The sequence below is a fragment of the Salmo trutta genome, chromosome 12 (genome assembly GCF_901001165.1).
Source record: "Salmo trutta chromosome 12, fSalTru1.1, whole genome shotgun sequence".
Taxonomy (NCBI): Eukaryota; Metazoa; Chordata; class Actinopteri; order Salmoniformes; family Salmonidae; genus Salmo; species Salmo trutta.
In genome coordinates this window covers 37,140,786-37,159,765 of record NC_042968.1, presented here as the reverse complement: position 1 = coordinate 37,159,765, position 18,980 = coordinate 37,140,786, and the positions used below count along the sequence as shown (strand labels likewise).

The 18,980-nt window shown below is 43.2% G+C and overlaps 1 protein-coding gene across 2 annotated transcripts in view; it reads left to right on the top strand.

Annotated features, from left to right (window-relative positions):
* Positions 1-11,203: 11,203 nt before the first annotated feature.
* Positions 11,204-18,980, top strand: part of LOC115203481 (DEP domain-containing protein 7) — a 30,782-nt gene continuing 23,005 nt past the window's right edge. Inside the window, exon 1 of one of the 2 annotated variants that reach the window (XM_029768180.1) lies at positions 11,204-11,310. Coding sequence is in view for 1 of the 2 variants with exons in the window: in XM_029768179.1 (XP_029624039.1) it covers positions 18,049-18,067 (19 nt within the window). In the remaining variant the exon portion in view is untranslated. Of the gene's footprint in view, positions 11,311-17,831; positions 18,068-18,980 lie in introns of those variants that run through there. The other variant, XM_029768179.1, reaches the window with a different exon arrangement.

Below are 18,980 nucleotides of genomic sequence, written 5' to 3'. Positions count from 1 at the left end.
AGAGATGGAGGGAGAGAGACCTGCCTATAGCACAGACAGAGAGAGAGAGAGAGAGAGAGAGAGAGAGAGAGAGAGATGGAGGGAGAGAGACCTGCCTGTAGCACAGACAGAGAGAGAGAGAGAGATGGAGGGAGAGAGACCTGCCTATAGCACAGACAGAGAGATGGAGGGAGAGAGACCTGCCTATAGCACAGACAGAGAGAGAGAGATGGAGGGAGAGAGACCTGCCTATAGCACAGACGGAGGGAGAGAGACCTGCCTATAGCACAGACGGAGGGAGAGAGATCTGCCTATAGCACAGACAGAGAGAGAGAGATGGAGGGAGAGAGACCTGCCTATAGCACAGACGGAGGGAGAGAGATCTGCCTATAGCACAGACAGAGAGAGAGAGATGGAGGGAGAGAGACCTGCCTATAGCACAGACAGAGAGATGGAGGGAGAGAGACCTGCCTATAGCGCGGAGAGAGAGAGAGAGAGAGATGGAGGGAGAGAGACCTGCCTATAGCACAGACAGAGAGAGAGATGGAGGGAGAGAGACCTGCCTATAGCACAGACAGAGAGAGAGAGATGGAGGGAGAGAGACCTGCCTATAGCGCGGAGAGAGAGAGAGAGATGGAGGGAGAGAGACCTGCCTATAGCGCAGAGAGAGAGAGAGAGAGAGAGATGGAGGGAGAGAGACCTGCCTATAGCACGGACAAAGAGAGATGGAGGGAGAGAGGCCTACCTATAGCACAGACAGAGAGAGAGAGAGATGGAGGGAGAGAGACCTGCCTATAGCGCGGAGAGATGGAGGGAGAGAGACCTGCCTATAGCGCGGAGAGAGATGGAGGGAGAGAGACCTGCCTACAGCACAGACAGAGAGATTAAGGGAGAGAGACCTGCCTATAGCACAGACAGAGAGATGGAGGGAGAGAGACCTGCCTATAGCACAGACAGAGAGATGGAGGGAGAGAGACCTGCCTATAGCACGGACAGAGAGAGATGGAGGGAGAGAGGCCTACCTATAGCACAGACAGAGAGAGAGAGAGAGATGGAGGGAGAGAGACCTGCCTATAGCGCGGAGAGATGGAGGGAGAGAGACCTGCCTATAGCGCGGAGAGAGATGGAGGGAGAGAGGCCTGCCTATAGCACAGAGAGAGAGAGAGAGATGGAGGGAGAGGCCTGCCTATAGCACAGAGAGAGAGAGATGGAGGGAGAGAGACCTGCCTATAGCACAGAGAGAGAGAGATGGAGGGAGAGAGACCTGCCTATAGCACAGACGGAGGGAGAGAGATCTGCCTATAGCACAGAGAGAGAGAGATGGAGGGAGAGAGACCTGCCTATAGCACAGAGAGAGAGAGAGAGATGGAGGGAGAGAGACCTGCCTATAGCACAGAGAGAGAGATGGAGGGAGAGAGACCTGCCTATAGCACGGACAGAGAGAGAGAGAGAGATGGAGGGAGAGAGACCTGCCTATAGCACAGACAGAGAGAGAGAGAGAGAGAGATGGAGGGAGAGAGACCTGCCTGTAGCACAGACAGAGAGAGAGAGAGAGATGGAGGGAGAGAGACCTGCCTATAGCACAGACAGAGAGATGGAGGGAGAGAGACCTGCCTATAGCACAGACAGAGAGAGAGAGATGGAGGGAGAGAGACCTGCCTATAGCACAGACGGAGGGAGAGAGACCTGCCTATAGCACAGACGGAGGGAGAGAGATCTGCCTATAGCACAGACAGAGAGAGAGAGATGGAGGGAGAGAGACCTGCCTATAGCACAGACGGAGGGAGAGAGATCTGCCTATAGCACAGACAGAGAGAGAGAGAGAGATGGAGGGAGAGAGACCTGCCTATAGCACAGACAGAGAGATGGAGGGAGAGAGACCTGCCTATAGCGCGGAGAGAGAGAGAGAGAGAGATGGAGGGAGAGAGACCTGCCTATAGCACAGACAGAGAGAGAGATGGAGGGAGAGAGACCTGCCTATAGCACAGACAGAGAGAGAGAGATGGAGGGAGAGAGACCTGCCTATAGCGCGGAGAGAGAGAGAGAGATGGAGGGAGAGAGACCTGCCTATAGCGCGGAGAGATGGAGGGAGAGAGACCTGCCTATAGCGCAGAGAGAGAGAGAGAGAGATGGAGGGAGAGAGACCTGCCTATAGCACGGACAGAGAGAGATGGAGGGAGAGAGGCCTACCTATAGCACAGACAGAGAGAGAGAGCGATGGAGGGAGAGAGACCTGCCTATAGCGCGGAGAGATGGAGGGAGAGAGACCTGCCTATAGCGCGGAGAGAGATGGAGGGAGAGAGACCTGCCTACAGCACAGACAGAGAGATTAAGGGAGAGAGACCTGCCTATAGCACAGACAGAGAGATGGAGGGAGAGAGACCTGCCTATAGCACAGACAGAGAGATGGAGGGAGAGAGACCTGCCTATAGCACGGACAGAGAGAGATGGAGGGAGAGAGGCCTACCTATAGCACAGACAGAGAGAGAGAGAGATGGAGGGAGAGAGACCTGCCTATAGCGCGGAGAGATGGAGGGAGAGAGACCTGCCTATAGCGCGGAGAGAGATGGAGGGAGAGAGACCTGCCTATAGCACAGACAGAGAGAGAGAGAGATGGAGGGAGAGAGACCTGCCTACAGCACAGACAGAGAGATTAAGGGAGAGAGACCTGCCTATAGCACAGACAGAGAGATGGAGGGAGAGGCCTGCCTATAGCACGGACAGGGATGGAGGGAGAGAGGCCTGCCTACAGCACGGACAGAGAGATGGAGGGAGAGAGGCCTGCCTATAGCACGGACAGAGAGATGGAGGGAGAGAGGCCTGCCTATAGCATGGAGGGAGAGAGACCGAGTGAAGGACAGAAAGGGGGAGGTCTGCCTAAAGCAGAGTGAGCGATGGGGAGGGGTCTATAGTGATGGAAGGAGGGAGGGACAGAGATGTCGTCCTACAGCCCAGAGAGATGGAATAAGAGGCAGGGGAGCTATAGTCAGCTGACAGAGAGCATCAACCTCCTGCCCTCCTGTTTTAATGTGCTAACTGGATGACCAGAGGAAGCAGCGCTGTCTGGAGATCAGCGCTGTCACCATGATGAGAAGAGGAGGTCCAGCATTTCAGCACTACCTGATTGGCTAGACGCCTCTGAAACCACAGAGTAGGACAATCTGGGGTTTTTTAGTAAAGAAAATATATATATATATATATATATATATATAACTAGCAAACTGCTAGTGGACCTTTTCATAGACTTATTTTTCTTATGTAGTTTTGTATTTGTTTTGCAAATCATGAAAGATCGCAACCAATGAGCATGCACTAGATAGGCAGAGATTAACATAGGAAATAGAGAACAGCCAATCAGAAAGCAGACCCTTGACTACCTACAGCAAACTTTTGGGTTTGATTCAATCGGTTGTGCTGAAGATCAGCGACGTTGGCGCAGTTTTAAAGGTAAATAGTGATTGAGCCGACATATGCCGAGTTCACCGTGAATGCAGTCTCCGCGAACACGGGAACATCGCTTATACATTTCTATCGTGCTGAGATCTTCAGCACTACAGATTGAATCAAGTCCTTAGTCAGATATTTGATGAGTAAATAAAGGGGCGCAGGTTATTATATAAATATATATTCATAGATATATATGTAAAACATGTTTTCTCACAATGGATCGCCAAATTTATATACATATAATGTACATTTTGTAAAAAGAGCAGTTTTGTCACATTGGTTCTTTCCAGGAAGAATTTTATATAATATAGATACTTACCTTTTGTGCTTCAAAAAGTCATTTTCTCATGACGAGTTGTGGATCCGAACAGAGTTGGTGCAATTCTAACACTGCTTTTTGTCATCTTTTATTCTAATGAAATGCTATTACCTTAACTGCTGTATCTGAGGTAAAATGAGAAGAAAACAGAAAAAAAGCCTTTATACTCTGGTTTTTCTTTACAAATGTACATTTTATCTCACTTATAGATGTATTTTTCACAGAAGAAAATTGTGGTCGTAATTGTTTCTTGTTCATTACACCTTGCAATGCACTTTTCATTGTTTTTCAGAGAAGATTCCCTATGCGTTTATTCGATGACATATTGTATACTTACATATATATATATATATATCTCTTAAAGGTCTAATGCAGCTGTCTTGTCTCAATATCAAATCATTTCTGGGTAACAGTTAAGTACCTTACTGTGATTATTTTCAATTAAAATGGTCAAAATGAAACCAATGGCTTCTTAGCACAGAGCAATTTATCAATCAAGAATGTTACTAGGACTGTCTGGGAGTGGTCTGAGTGGGGAAGGGAAAACTGAAAACTAGCTGTTATTGGCAGAGAGGTTTGGAACTTTGTAACCTAGGTTCAATAAGAATGAGTCTTATTGGTCATTTGAGCAGGTCAAATCTCCATCTCACCAAAACAGTCTGAGAGTTCAGGCAGTCTTTTCAAACAGCTCTTACACTAAAAGGGCTTTATCATTTTCACAATTTCACAGTATTATTTCAACCTCTGTGGAAATATATAACACAGAAAAATCACATTTTTGACTGCACTGGGCTTTTAAGATCATTTTTCTTTAAGGGTTTGCCTCCATTTTGAACAGATTTATGCAGACTGCATTTGAATCGTTTTTTTCTTTTCAAGTGTAGCTGTGTTAGACACTGATTCTTTTCTGATGTGAAAATACATTTCCTACTAAACATGGACGTTGAAATGGTTTAATGAATCTCTACGTGTCTGTTTACTTAGATCAAGGTACTGCGATGTCATTGAGATGTCTGTTTACTTAGATCAAGGTACTGCGATGTCATTGAGATGTCTGTTTACTTAGATCAAGGTACTGCGATGTCATTGAGATGTCTGTTTACTTAGATCAAGGTACTGCGATGTCATTGAGATGTCTGTTTACTTAGATCAAGGTACTGCGATGTCATTGAGATGTCTGCATGTTTAAAAAACAGGATGCAATCCATGACTAGGTGTTGTGGGGGGCTTTAATTTACCACGTTTTACCTCCTACCCCTTTCACATATAAACAAGACGGTATAAAGAAGACAGGGTTGTCTAGATATGACAAGGCTATATGACAGGAGAGTGGCATTATGAGCTGCACATGGTGGGTAAATGTTTCTCACGTACCACAGTAGTACTCTGACAGGCCGTTTACTGAAAATGTACACTTAACCGGTCCGTTTACTGAAAATGTACACTTAACCGGTCCGTTTACTCAAAATGTACACTTAACCGGTCCGTTTACTCAAAATGTACACTTAACCGGTCCGTTTACTGAAAATGTAAACTTAACCGGTCCGTTTACTGAAAATGTAAACTTAACCGGGCCGTTTACTGAAAATGTACACTTAACCGGTCCGTTTACTGAAAATGTAAACTTAACCGGTCCGTTTACTGAAAATGTAAACTTAACCGGGCCGTTTACTGAAAATGTACACTTAACCGGTCCGTTTACTGAAAATGTAAACTTAACCGGTCCGTTTACTCAAAATGTACACTTAACCGGGCCGTTTACTCAAAATGTACACTTAACCGGTCCGTTTACTGAAAATGTACACTTAACCGGTCCGTTTACTGAAAATGTACACTTAACCGGTCCGTTTACTCAAAATGTACACTTAACCGGTCCGTTTACTGAAAATGTAAACTTAACCGGGCCGTTTACTGAAAATGTAAACTTAACCGGTCCGTTTACTGAAAATGTACACTTAACCGGTCCGTTTACTGAAAATGTAAACTTAACCGGTCCGTTTACTCAAAATGTAAACTTAACCGGTCCGTTTACTGAAAATGTAAACTTAACCGGTCCGTTTACTCAAAATGTAAACTTAACCGGTCCGTTTACTCAAAATGTACACTTAACCGGTCCGTTTACTGAAAATGTACACTTAACCGGTCCGTTTACTGAAAATGTACACTTAACCGGTCCGTTTACTGAAAATGTAAACTTAACCGGTCCGTTTACTCAAAATGTACACTTAACCGGTCCGTTTACTCAAAATGTACACTTAACCGGTCCGTTTACTCAAAATGTACACTTAACCGGGCCGTTTACTGAAAATGTACACTTAACCGGGCCGTTTACTGAAAATGTACACTTAACCGGTCCGTTTACTGAAAATGTACACTTAACCGGTCCGTTTACTGAAAATGTACACTTAACCGGTCCGTTTACTGAAAATGTACACTTAACCGGTCCGTTTACTGAAAATGTACACTTAACCGGGCCGTTTACTGAAAATGTACACTTAACCGGTCCGTTTACTGAAAATGTACACTTAACCGGTCCGTTTACTGAAAATGTACACTTAACCGGTCCGTTTACTGAAAATGTAAACTTAACCGGTCCGTTTACTGAAAATGTACACTTAACCGGTCCGTTTACTGAAAATGTACACTTAACCGGTCCGTTTACTGAAAATGTACACTTAACCGGTCCGTTTACTGAAAATGTAAACTTAACCGGTCCGTTTACTGAAAATGTACACTTAACTGGTCCGTTTACTGAAAATGTACACTTAACCGGTCCGTTTACTGAAAATGTACACTTAACCGGGCCGTTTACTGAAAATGTAAACTTAACCGGGCCGTTTACTGAAAATGTACACTTAACCGGTCCGTTTACTCAAAATGTACACTTAACCGGTCCGTTTACTCAAAATGTACACTTAACCGGTCCGTTTACTCAAAATGTACACTTAACCGGTCCGTTTACTCAAAATGTAAACTTAACCGGTCCGTTTAGTCAAAATTCACAGTTAACCGGTCAATCTACATTTAATCTAGAAGCACATCTCTTACAAGAAAGGCATGTTTTTAAGGGTCAGTTTGACTGCATGTTTGACTGTTTTTCCTGGTCTGGCTGGTAGATGGAGAATTTCACTGTATTGGCCCAGTCCCAGTCATACATAAAAACTTGTCTTATCTCACCTTTGTAATAAGTCTGTGTTTGACAGTGTGAAGGTTATTAGACTAGAATTTCCCTTTTCACCTTTCATGGAAACCTGGAAAGGAAACTACCTAAAAGCACTGTGATTGGCATCTCTAGCCATCGTCACACTTAGACCTTTAGTGTTCGCATCCAGTTCCTCTTCAATACCACAGAGGCTTCAAAGGGTCTGAGTTTGGCTATGGAGGTGAGAGTGAGAGGTTTCCCTTGGCAACTCACTTCACTTTCATAACCACACAGGGAGAGGTTCATAAAACATGCTGTAGCCTCACACAGTAACCTGTGGTGGAGAACAGTTACTTCTTCTTGCGTAAATCGTACTGAAAACCTCTAAAACCTGAGAGCACTGCTCCTTCCCTATGATGTGTGTGAGGGAGAGATGTAGAGAGAGAGCCAGGGAGGGAGAAAAGAGGAGTATTCTGTCTGTCTGCGTGTCTGTCTGTGTGTCCACTACGTGACAGATGTTGTATAGCTGACAGAGGGAGAACACACTGAGGCAGGAAGATCAGACTGTGATGCTGCTCACCCTGTCTTGGAACAGACTATTCCCTCTGACAATGGACGGCTGACATTGTGGCCTAGCCCCCGCCAAGAGCCAGCGGCCTGTTGAATAAAATATGATTGTCCGCACGACCACAATGCAGACAACGTTCCCCTGTACCCTCCCGAAAACAAAAGCTCCCCTGTTCTCCCACCACGGCCCTATGAAGGAGGGCGCTGTCCTCTGTCCTCTGGGCAGGGTGGGGTGTGGGCGTTTGGGATTCCAGTGCGGGCATCACTGGGAGAGACGCCGGGCTTGTGAAACACAAACCCCTGTTCTAGGCCTACAGCTGAAAAGCATATGAATATTGATACATCGTTTGATATGTGGGAGATGAACAGAGTGGAATGCATTGAGACTGGGTGAGACTGAGCTGGTTTCCATGCCAATGGGAATCTGTTTACATGGAGATGCCAGCCTGATGATGTGGGGATGATATCCCATGTACCCACTGTGTCATGGGAACACTGTATCCTAATAGAGAAGAGACTCCTGTTGGTCATAAACAGTGGCGTCCATCTAGATAATCTGTAATTTGTAAGTCGCTCTGGATAAGAGCGTCTGCTAAATGACTTAAATGTAAATGTAATGTCCTCACACTGAATGAGGGAGTAGACTGCAATCCACCAGAGGAGGCTGGTGGGCGGAGTTATAGGAGGATGGGCTCATTATAATGGCTGGTATGGAATCAGTGGAACGGTAAAAAAAACAGGTTTTCATTCCAGCCATTACATGAGCCCGTCCTCCGATAGCTCCTCCCACCAGCCGCCTCTGAATCCACCCATTATACCGGGAACAATCACTAACCAAATACATTTATCTAATGAATAACCACATCAGCCCTAAAGCAATCATTCTCCTCTGACATTGCATGCGTGATAAGTTTGAAGGAGAAATAAAGTTGGTTCATTTTCCCAGAACAGGAACTGAAAGAGGAGAGACAACATTGCTTTCACCTTGTGGACTAGTTCTCTAAGTGTGTTAACCAAAGAGATGTTTAGTGACATTTCAGCACAAGTGTATGTGTGCATGTGTGTGAAAGAGAGGGGAGGTGTGTTTGTGTGTGTGTGTGAGAGAGATGTCTTCTGTTTTGCAGCTATAATACGCTGAGTGCACAAAACATTAGGAACACCTGCTCTTTCCATGACATAGACCGACCAGGTGAATCCAGGTGAAAGCTATGATCCCTTATTGATGTCACTTGTTAAATCCACTTCAATCATTGTAGATGAAGGGGAGAAGACAGGTTAAAGAAGGATTTTCAAGCTTTAGATGGATTGTGTATGTTTGCCATTCAAAGGGTGAAAGATTTAAGTGCCTTTGAACGATGTATGGTAGTAGGTGCCAGGCGCACCGATTTGAGTGTGTCAAGAACTGCAACGCTGCTGGGTCTTTCACGCTCAACAGTGTCCTGTGTGTATCAAGAATGGTCCACCACCCAAAGGACATCCAGCCAACTTGACACAACTGCGGGAAGCATTGGAGTCAACATGGACCAGCATCCCTGTGGAACGACACCTTGTAGAGTCCATGCCCCAACTAGTACAACAAAATAAAAAGCATGAAATTAAATGAAATGTATGCAATCACTACTGTAAGTCGCTCTGGATAAGAGCGTCTGCTAAAATGACTAAAATGTAAAAAAAAATGTAAAAACTAATTGAGGCTGTTTTGAGGGCAAAAGGGGGAAGGTATTCCTAATGTTTTGTACAGTCAGTGTTGATGGCTGGTTTAAGAAACACAATTACATCTGAACAGAGCCTCGTTTACACCTTGCGCTAACATGTGAGTTTCATGATCTGATGAATATGATCTTTTTATTTTTTAATTTTTTAATTTTACCTTTATTTAACCAGGTAGGCAAGTTGAGAACAAGTTCTCATTTACAATTGCGACCTGGCCAAGATAAAGCAAAGCAGTTCGACACATACAACAACACAGAGTTACACATGGAGTAAAACAAACATACAGTCAATAATACAGTAGAAAAATAAGTCTATATACAATGTGAGCAAATGAGGTGAGATAAGGGAGGTAAAGGCAAAAAAGGCCATGGTGGCGAAGTAAATACAATATAGCAAGTAAAACACTGGAATGGTAGATTTGAAGTGGAAGAAAGTGCAAAGTAGAAATAGAAATAATGGGGTGCAAAGGAGCAAAATAAATAAATACAGTAGGGGAAGAGGTAGTTGTTTGGGCTAAATTATAGATGGTCTATGTACAGGTGCAGTGATCTGTGAGCTACTCTGACAGCTGGTGCTTAAAGCTAGTGAGGGAGATAAGTGTTTCCAGTTTCAGAGATTTTTGTAGTTCGTTCCAGTCATTGGCAGCAGAGAACTGGAAGGAGAGACGGCCAAAGGAGGGATTGGCTTTGGGGGTGACCAGAGAGATATACCTGCTGGAGCGCGTGCTACAGGTGGGTGCTGCTATGGTGACCAGTGAGCTGAGATAAGGGGGGACTTTACCTAGCAGGGTTTTGTAGATGACCTGGAGCCAGTGGGTTTGGCGACGAGTATGAAGCGAGGGCCAGCCAACGAGAGCGTACAGGTCGTAGTGGTGGGTAGTATATGGGGCTTTGGTGACAAAACGGATGGCACTGTGATAGAATGCATCCAGTTTATTGAGTAGGGTATTGGAGGCTATTTTGTAAATGACATCGCCGAAGTCGAGGATCGGTAGGATAGTCAGTTTTACGAGGGTATGTTTGGCAGCATGAGGGAAGGATGCTTTGTTGCGAAATAGGAGGCCAATTCTAGATTTAACTTTGGATTGGAGATGTTTGATGTGAGTCTGGAAGGAGAGCTTACAGTCTAACCAGACACCTAGGTAATTGTAGTTGTCCACATATTCTAAGTAAGAACCGTCCAGAGTAGTGATGCTGGACGGGCGGGCAGGTACGGGCAGCGATCGGTTGAAGAACATGCATTTAGTTTTACTAGTATTAAAGGGCAGTTGGAGGCCACGGAAGGAGAGTTGTATGGCATTGAAGCTCGTCTGGATCTAATGCCTTTCTGATCAAATTTTGTTGCGTCTACACATGGTGTTAAAATGTGTCTCATCCGTCCACTGTGTCCACATTGTGACCTGATATTTGACAGAAATTCTTTCAAAATATTATGAATTTATTGAATTTAAGGCAATTACTTGTGCCATAAGACTTAGGTTAATGGTGCTTGCTTCCTGTCAATGATTTTAGTAGTTGGTATAATGATCATTTAAATGGTTTGACCATCCAGATCCGGAGGTCAGGAAGATCTGATCACAATCTGATGAATGTGTCATTTAATCGCCTACACCTGTAAATGTGGTGACAATGAGAATTTGGACAAGATCAGGACATATGATGCATGTTAGCACCAGGTATAAACAGGGCTAAGGAGAGCAGTAGAACCAGTTTATGTGGATGTTTTTCGCAGGTTGACATTTATTGTCATGAGTCTTGCCCTGGAGGCAGCACTGAGTGGTTTCTGCTAGATTGGCCAGCAGCGAAGTCAAAATTGCCAATATTGTAAAAATTCATGATAACTAAACTTAGCTTTTTGGTGTTAATTTAAGGCCATGGTTAGCCATCATTAGGGTTAGCAGTGTGGTTAAGGTTAGGGTAAGGTTTAAAATCAGATTTTATGACTTTGTGGCTGCGCCAGCGAGTGACCACTCTGCAGAGCTGCCCCCATTACTTGTGTCATCCCAATAAATACCAACCTGCATGGTTTTCAGGCTGCAGGCTTGACATTGACAGTCAGTAAGGCAAAGAGACAGGTCTGTAATATTCTCCTGTAACTACATTTGGACCTTCTAGCTACAGCTGTTTGGAGCAGCACAGTTGTGGTGAGTTAGTCTATAAATAAAAATAAAAAATAGATTATGTTATAGGTAATCTTGTGTGTGTATAAAGGTTTCTCATTAGCATACAATATATCATACCTATATAGGTACACTACCGTTAAAAAGTTTAGGGTCACTTAGAAATGTCCTTGTTTTTGAAAGAAAAGCTAATTTTTTGTCCATTAAAATAACATAAAATTGATCAGAAATACAGTGTAGACATTGTTAATGTTGTAAATGACTATTGTAGCTGGAAACGGCTGATATTTAATGGAATATCTACATAGGCGTACAGAGGCCCATTATCAGTAACCATCTCTCCTGTGTTCCAATGGCATGTTGTGTTAGCTAATCCAAGTTTATCATTTTAAAAGGCTAATTGATCATTAGAAAACCCCTTTGCAATTATGTTAGCACAGCTGAAAACTGTTCTGATTAAAGAAGCAATAAAACTGGCCTTCTTTAGACTAGTTGAGTATCTGGAGCATCAGCATTTGTGGGTTCGATTACAGGCTCAAAATGTCCAAAAACAAAGAACTTGTCTATTCTTGTTCTGAGAAATGAAGGCTATTCCATGTGAGAAATTGCCAAGAAACTGAAGATCTCGTACAACGCTGTGTACTCCTCCCTTCACAGAACGGTGCAAACTGGCTCTAACCAGAATAGAAAGAGGAGTGGGAGGCCCCGGTGCACAACTGAGAAAGAGCAAGGAGTGTCTAGTTTGAGAAACAGACGCCTCACAAGTCCTCAGCTGGCAGCTTTATTAAATAGCACCCGCAAAACACCAGTCTCATAGTCAACAGTGAAGAGGCGAATCCAGGATGCTGGCCTTCTAGGCAGAGTTCCTCTATCCAGTGTCTGTGTTCTTTTGCCCATCTTAATCTTTTTCATTTTATTGGCCAGTCTGAGATATGGCTTTTTCTTTGCAACTCTGCCTAGAAGGCCAGCATCCCAGAGTCGCCTCTTCACTGTTGACGTTGAGACTGGTGTTTTGCGGGTACTATTTAATGAAGCTGCCAGTTGAGGACGTGTGTATTTCAACCTAGTGCATTTCCACTTGGGGAAAAAAGCACAACATGATCAGTTAATCTCATCCATAGAAATATAATCATTCTAGTTCTGTGTTCTCAATATGCTTAGTGAGTTTTAGTTCTGTGTTCTCAACATGCTTAGTTAGTTTTAGTTCTATGTTGTCAACATGCTTAGTGAGTTTTAGTTCTATGTTCTCAACATGCTTAGTTAGTTTTAGTTCTATGTTGTCAACATGCTTAGTGAGTTTTAGTTCTATGTTCTCAACATGCTTAGTGAAATTTAGTTCTATGTTCTCAACATGCTTAGTGAGTTTTAGTTCTATGTTCTCAACATGCTTAGTGAGTTTTAGTTCCATGTTGTCAACATGCTTAGTTAGTTTTAGTTCTATGTTGTCAACATGCTTAGTGAGTTTTAGTTCTATGTTCTCAACATGCTTCGTGAGTTTTAGTTCTATGTTGTCAACATGCTTAGTTAGTTTTAGTTCTATGTTCTCAACATGCTTAGTTAGTTTTAGTTCTATGTTCTCAACATGCTTCGTGAGTTTTAGTTCTATGTTGTCAACATGCTTAGTGAGCTTTAGTTCTATGTTCTCAACATGCTTAGTGAGCTTTAGTTCTATGTTCTCAACATGCTTAGTTAGTTTTAGTTCTATGTTGTCAACATGCTTTGTGAGTTTTAGTTCTATGTTGTCAACATGCTTTGTGAGTTTTAGTTCTATGTTGTCAACATGCTTTGTGAGTTTTAGTTCTATGTTCTCAACATGCTTTGTGAGTTTTAGTTCTATGTTCTCAACATGCTTTGTGAGTTTTAGTTCTATGTTGTCAACACGCTTTGTGAGTTTTAGTTCTATGTTGTCAACATGCTTTGTGAGTTTTAGTTCTATGTTGTCAACATGCTTTGTGAGTTTTAGTTCTATGTTGTCAACATGCTTTGTGAGTTTTAGTTCTATGTTGTCAACATGCTTTGTGAGTTTTAGTTATATGTTGTCAACATGCTTTGTGAGTTTTAGTTCTATGTTCTCAACATGCTTTGTGAGTTTTAGTTCTATGTTGTCAACATGCTTTGTGAGTTTTAGTTCTATGTTGTCAACATGCTTTGTGAGTTTTAGTTCTATGTTGTCAACATGCTTAGTTAGTTTTAGTTCTATGTTGTCAACATGCTTTGTGAGTTTTAGTTCTATGTTGTCAACATGCTTTGTGAGTTTTAGTTCTATGTTGTCAACATGCTTTGTGAGTGCTCCACCACTGCCTTGAGTCCTATTTTGGAAGTTTAAGACTTCCAGTCAGCTCTTATTTTGGGTTTCTGTTGTTAGTTTCCGGAGGAGTTGTGGAATTTCATTTAGAGCTTTTGACATCGTCCTGAGCTTTGTCTTTCATGTGAGTTCAACTGCTCTCTGGTCTGTATTTAGTCACACCGTGGAACAGTCTGTATTGTTCTGCTTGTAGGCATGTTACATTGTGTTTTATGGTTAGGGGTTAACAGTTACTGCTCTGGGACCTGTTTCCTCTGAATGTGACCTCCCAGAATGTGTGCTTTTGGAGAATGTCTAAAGATGTGTGTCTGAATGTATCTTATCTCTTTCTCTTTCTTCTTTGGAGGGTTTTAGTTGTCTTAATCATCCATCTCTCTGAATGTTTCTTTCATTTTTCTCTTCATTGGAATTTCTCAAAACATTCTCTCTCTTTCTCTCTTCTCTAGAACTTTTTCTTTTTTATCTATAATCATCTATAATTAGGTGACAGGGAGAGGCAGGAGACTCAAGCAAATGCACCCCCCACACACATACTTTCTGTCTCTGTCTCTCTATCTCTCTCTCTTACACACATACACACTCCAACACACACACAAACCCTCTCACTCACTCACTCACTCACTCACTCACTCACTCACTCACTCACTCACTCACTCACTCACACACACACACACACACACACACACACACACACACACACAGACACACACACACACACACACACACACACACACACACACACACACACACACACACACACACACACATAATGTTGGAGAATGTAACCAACCCTGTCAAACCGGTTTCCACCGGCACAGTTGCCTTCTTCATTCTTCTCCAGCATTGTGTCTTTGAGAGTTGATCTGTAATGTTCAGTCTTCCTTTCAGAACTCATGATGGACTCAACGCCTTGAGTTCAATGTATCACCTTTATGCATTACCATTTCCATGACAATGGATTATATTTCTATAGAAATGGGGGCTTCTCCAGTGAGGATCTCAGTCTGATGATCTAACCCCTTCAGACTAGATCTATCCCCTTCAGACTAGATCTATCCCCTTCAGACAGGATCTATCCCCTTCAGACTAGATCTATCCCCTTCAGACAGGATCTATCCCCTTCAGACTAGCTATCCCCTTCAGACTAGATCTATCCCCTTCAGACTAGCTATCCCCTTCAGACTAGATCTATACCCTTCAGACAGGATCTATCCCCTTCAGACTAGCTATCCCCTTCAGACTAGATCTATCCCCTTCAGACAGGATCTATCCCCTTCAGACTAGATCTATCCCCTTCAGACTAGCTATCCCCTTCAGACTAGATCTATCCCCTTCAGACAGGATCTATCCCCTTCAGACTAGATCTATCCCCTTCAGACAGGATCTATCCCCTTCAGACAGGATCTATCCCCTTCAGACTAGATATATCCCCTTCAGACAGGATCTGTCCCCTTCAGACAGGATCTATCCCCTTCAGACAGGATCTATCCCCTTCAGACTAGATCTATCCCCTTCAGACAGGCTCTATCCCCTTCAGACAGGATCTATCCCCTTCAGACTAGATCTATCCCCTTCAGACAGGATATATCCCCTTCAGACTAGATCTATCCCCTTCAGACAGGATCTATCCCCTTCAGACAGGATCTATCCCCTTCAGACAGGATCTATCCCCTTCAGACAGGATCTATCCCCTTCAGACTAGATCTATCCCCTTCAGACTAGCTATCCCCTTTAGACTAGATCTATCCCCTTCAGACAGGATCTATCCCCTTCAGACTAGATCTATCCCCTTCAGACAGGATCTATACCCTTCAGACTAGATCTATCCCCTTTAGACAGGATCTATCCCCTTCAGACTAGATCTATCCCCTTCAGACAGGATCTATACCCTTCAGACTGGATGAAGTGTGTGTGGTTGTTTGTGTGTGTTCTGCGTGGGTGGGTGTGTGCGTGCCTGCCTTCCTGCATGAGCGTGAGTGAGTCTGTGTGGCCTCTGACAAGTTGCCAAACAATCATGAGATTCCGACCACAATGGATGTTTACTAAACTGTAGACAACATGGGGGCTGTGTTCAGTCACATCATTATGGAGGCTTTGCCACCTGAGGGTGTCTGTGCACAGGTGTTAAGTTTCAGATCTGTGTCCTCGGCCCCTCCTCCCTCTCACTCTCAATTCAATTCAATTCAATTCAAGGGCTTTATTGGCATGGGAAACATATGTTAACATTACCAAAGCAATTGAAGTAGATAATAAACAAAAGTGAAATTAACAGTAAACATTACACTCACAGAAGTTCCAAAAGAATAAAGACATTTCAAATGTCATTATGTCTATATACAGTGTTGTAACGATGTGCAAATAGTCTCTCTCTCGCTGTGTGTGTGTGTGTGTGTGTGTGTGTGTGTGTGTGTGTGTGTGTGTGTGTGTGTGTGTGTGTGTGTGCTGTTTTATACATGAGACTGCTGCTTCTGTTTCAGTAACTTGTTACTTTGGGTGACCACTCAGCCCTGGCACCTGCCCCACATGTTACAAACTGATGATGTCAACAGCATAAAGGTGTACATGAAATGGCTGCAAGTAGCTTATAGAAGGGTTGTAGGGAGAATGATTGACATGAGAGAAAGAGGACATGAAGTGGGCTATAGAGACAGTCTGTTACTGACGTCATAATAACACAAAGCTGAGGCAATTCCATTGTAACCAGCTTGTTACGATGCCTCCTTAATACACTCTGACCTCAAACCTCACATCACCTATAGGACTATATTATATTGTATCAACCTTAACCCAACACCTAGCTAAGTGTGCATGTGAAGGACTTGGTATAGAGAAGCGTGGGGGGACCTTAACCCAACCCCTGGTGACCTCGTCGAGAGGTTCAGATCTGTTGACTAAGGTGTTGGGTTGACAGTTGTTGGACTGGGGTTCGATTCCCGGTCGGGGTTACTGCCCAAATGTGCTACAATATCATGACTGTGGTAGTCATAAATTCATCTACCACAGTGTTAAGATTTGGAGGGTCTGAATACGGGGTCATTCTCACTCAGTCAGCAACCCAGGACTTTAGGACCTGGGGTAGCAAGTAGCCTAGTGGTTAGAGTGTTGGGTCAGTAACTGAAATGTTGCTAGATCAAATCCCTGAGCTGACAAGGTAAAAATCTGTTGTTCTGCACCTGAACAAGGCAGTTAACCCACTGTTCCTAGGCTGTCATTGTAAATAACAATGTGTTCTTAACTGACTTGCCTAGTTAAATAAGAATAAATCAAAAAGGACTCCTGTCTTTTCCATGCATTATTTTCCTTTCTCCTTTGTTCCTTTTCTTCATCTCCTTTCTCTTGCTGTCTCCCCTCCTCAGTAACTATCCTCCTCCTGCTCTCTCTTTCAATTCAATTCAATTCTTTCTCTGTCTGTATCTCTCTCTCTTTCTCTCTCTCTGTGTCTCTCTCTCTCACTTAATCTCTCTCTGTCTCTCTCTCTGTCTTTCTGTCTCTGTCTGTCTGTCTGTCTGTCTGTCTGTCTGTCTGTCTGTCTGTCTGTCTGTCTCCACTCAGTAGAAGTAAATTGCCTTATAAAAACACACAGAGCAGGTTGACATCCAGCTGTTTCCCATGCCTCTGCTCTCCTCCCTACGCTCCGTCTATCAGCTGCTCTGCTATCAGCGGGTTTCTACTGTATGTTTAACAAGGTGAGGCTGGGAGAGGAAGCACCACAGAGCCTGGAGACTGTACACAACCTCTGCACTGATTTTGCCTCTTACTTTTGCCATTTGAATGGTTTGCCTTTATGGTGTCATAACCAAAGAATATCCATGAGGAGTGAATGTGGTTCACTGGTTGAATGTGACTGAAGTTAGCTATAGCTGTGATTTCACACCGATACATTGTATAATGACTAATCATTTCAGGAGATGAACTCTGTTCTAGTAAATACCTTTAGAGAGTTTCAGACCTGAGTCATGCTGATGGGAATTCTTTAGCAGGTATCCTAACAATAGTTTACTGCTGATCAAACATGTCCCTGTAATTTACATGTGACAGGCTAGATGTAAGATGTCAATTCAGAACATGTAAACAGCTGAAGTGTATAAACCTTTGGTCTCTGTTAAAGAATTTGAAACGGGTGTGTGTGCGCGCGAAAGTGTGAGAGAGAGACCAAGAGGAGACAGAGAGATTAAGGGGGAAAAGTAACACTTAAAAAAATCTTCTCGGTCTTTTCATATTCTAAATGTCTAAAAATCGAAATACTTATCATGTAAATGAGGTTGGAGATGGAGGCGTTATTTAACGTTGTAATCGTCCTGAAGAACGTATAGCGAGCGAGGCGGTTTCGGGTCGACTTTGCAGTCACGTCACTGTGGTGAGAGAAGGAGACAGCGGGAGGACAGACGTTAGTAGTAGGAGCCAAATGATACAGAGGAAAAGAGAGGTAGCCGTTTAGCGCTCCGGGAACTGTTTTCATGCTGCACAAACCACGAGGTAGGCCTAATAATATATTTCATCCTTTATGATAACTTTGAAATGTTTTTTTTATTATTACGAAATCATGTCACAGCTTTTGTTTCGTTTTCCAATAAGCCTATCAGAAAATGTTAGAGAAAGTGATTTGATTTTACTGCAGTTTCAATGAATGTGTCAATACATAACTGTTTATACCATGGAGCTGAATCGATCCAAATGGTTTATAGTTGAAATGGATCCTAAACCGATGGCTCCGTTTTTAGGTGGAACCTAGATGGTCACATCCCAGTCAACTACACTATATAGCCTGTAATCGCTCAACATTTTATATATTGTTTCCTAATGTAACAATTAACAGTTCATATTTTCAAATAATTAATTAATTACCATAGCTATATACATTATTAGGCTACTTTGAGGATATTTTTTATTCGCAGGGACTACAGTATTTCTGATCCCAATGATTTATGGCAGTGCAGTTTCTCAGCTCTTGTAGGCTATAGGCATAATCTGCAGTGAGAGGTATTTGTTTTAGATGTACATTAGTATTTTCCTTCAGGTTATATCAATTGTGACGAGTCTGAGCGCGTAAAGGAATGAACGTCACAGAACCAAGCCTAGTTTACTTTCTGTCTGATGCCTGTTGCTTTTCGTCATTCTTCGAAATCTCCTTCTTAATAGGCTATAAAAAAATCGTAAAATCATGAAAAGAATCATGTAAAACTCCAAGGTATTCTACCTGAGCCTAACTCTTTCCAATAGGCGCACTTACGGCTACAGAAGATAGTCTCCCCTATCAGTCCACAAGTCAACACGTTCCATTTGGGAGGAAGTATGTGGTGATACAGTTCCCGTTGGGATTATTTACCTGCATGGTGTGCAAACACACCGCTCTCTGTTGCCCTTGACCGAATAGAGCGAATTCCCACCT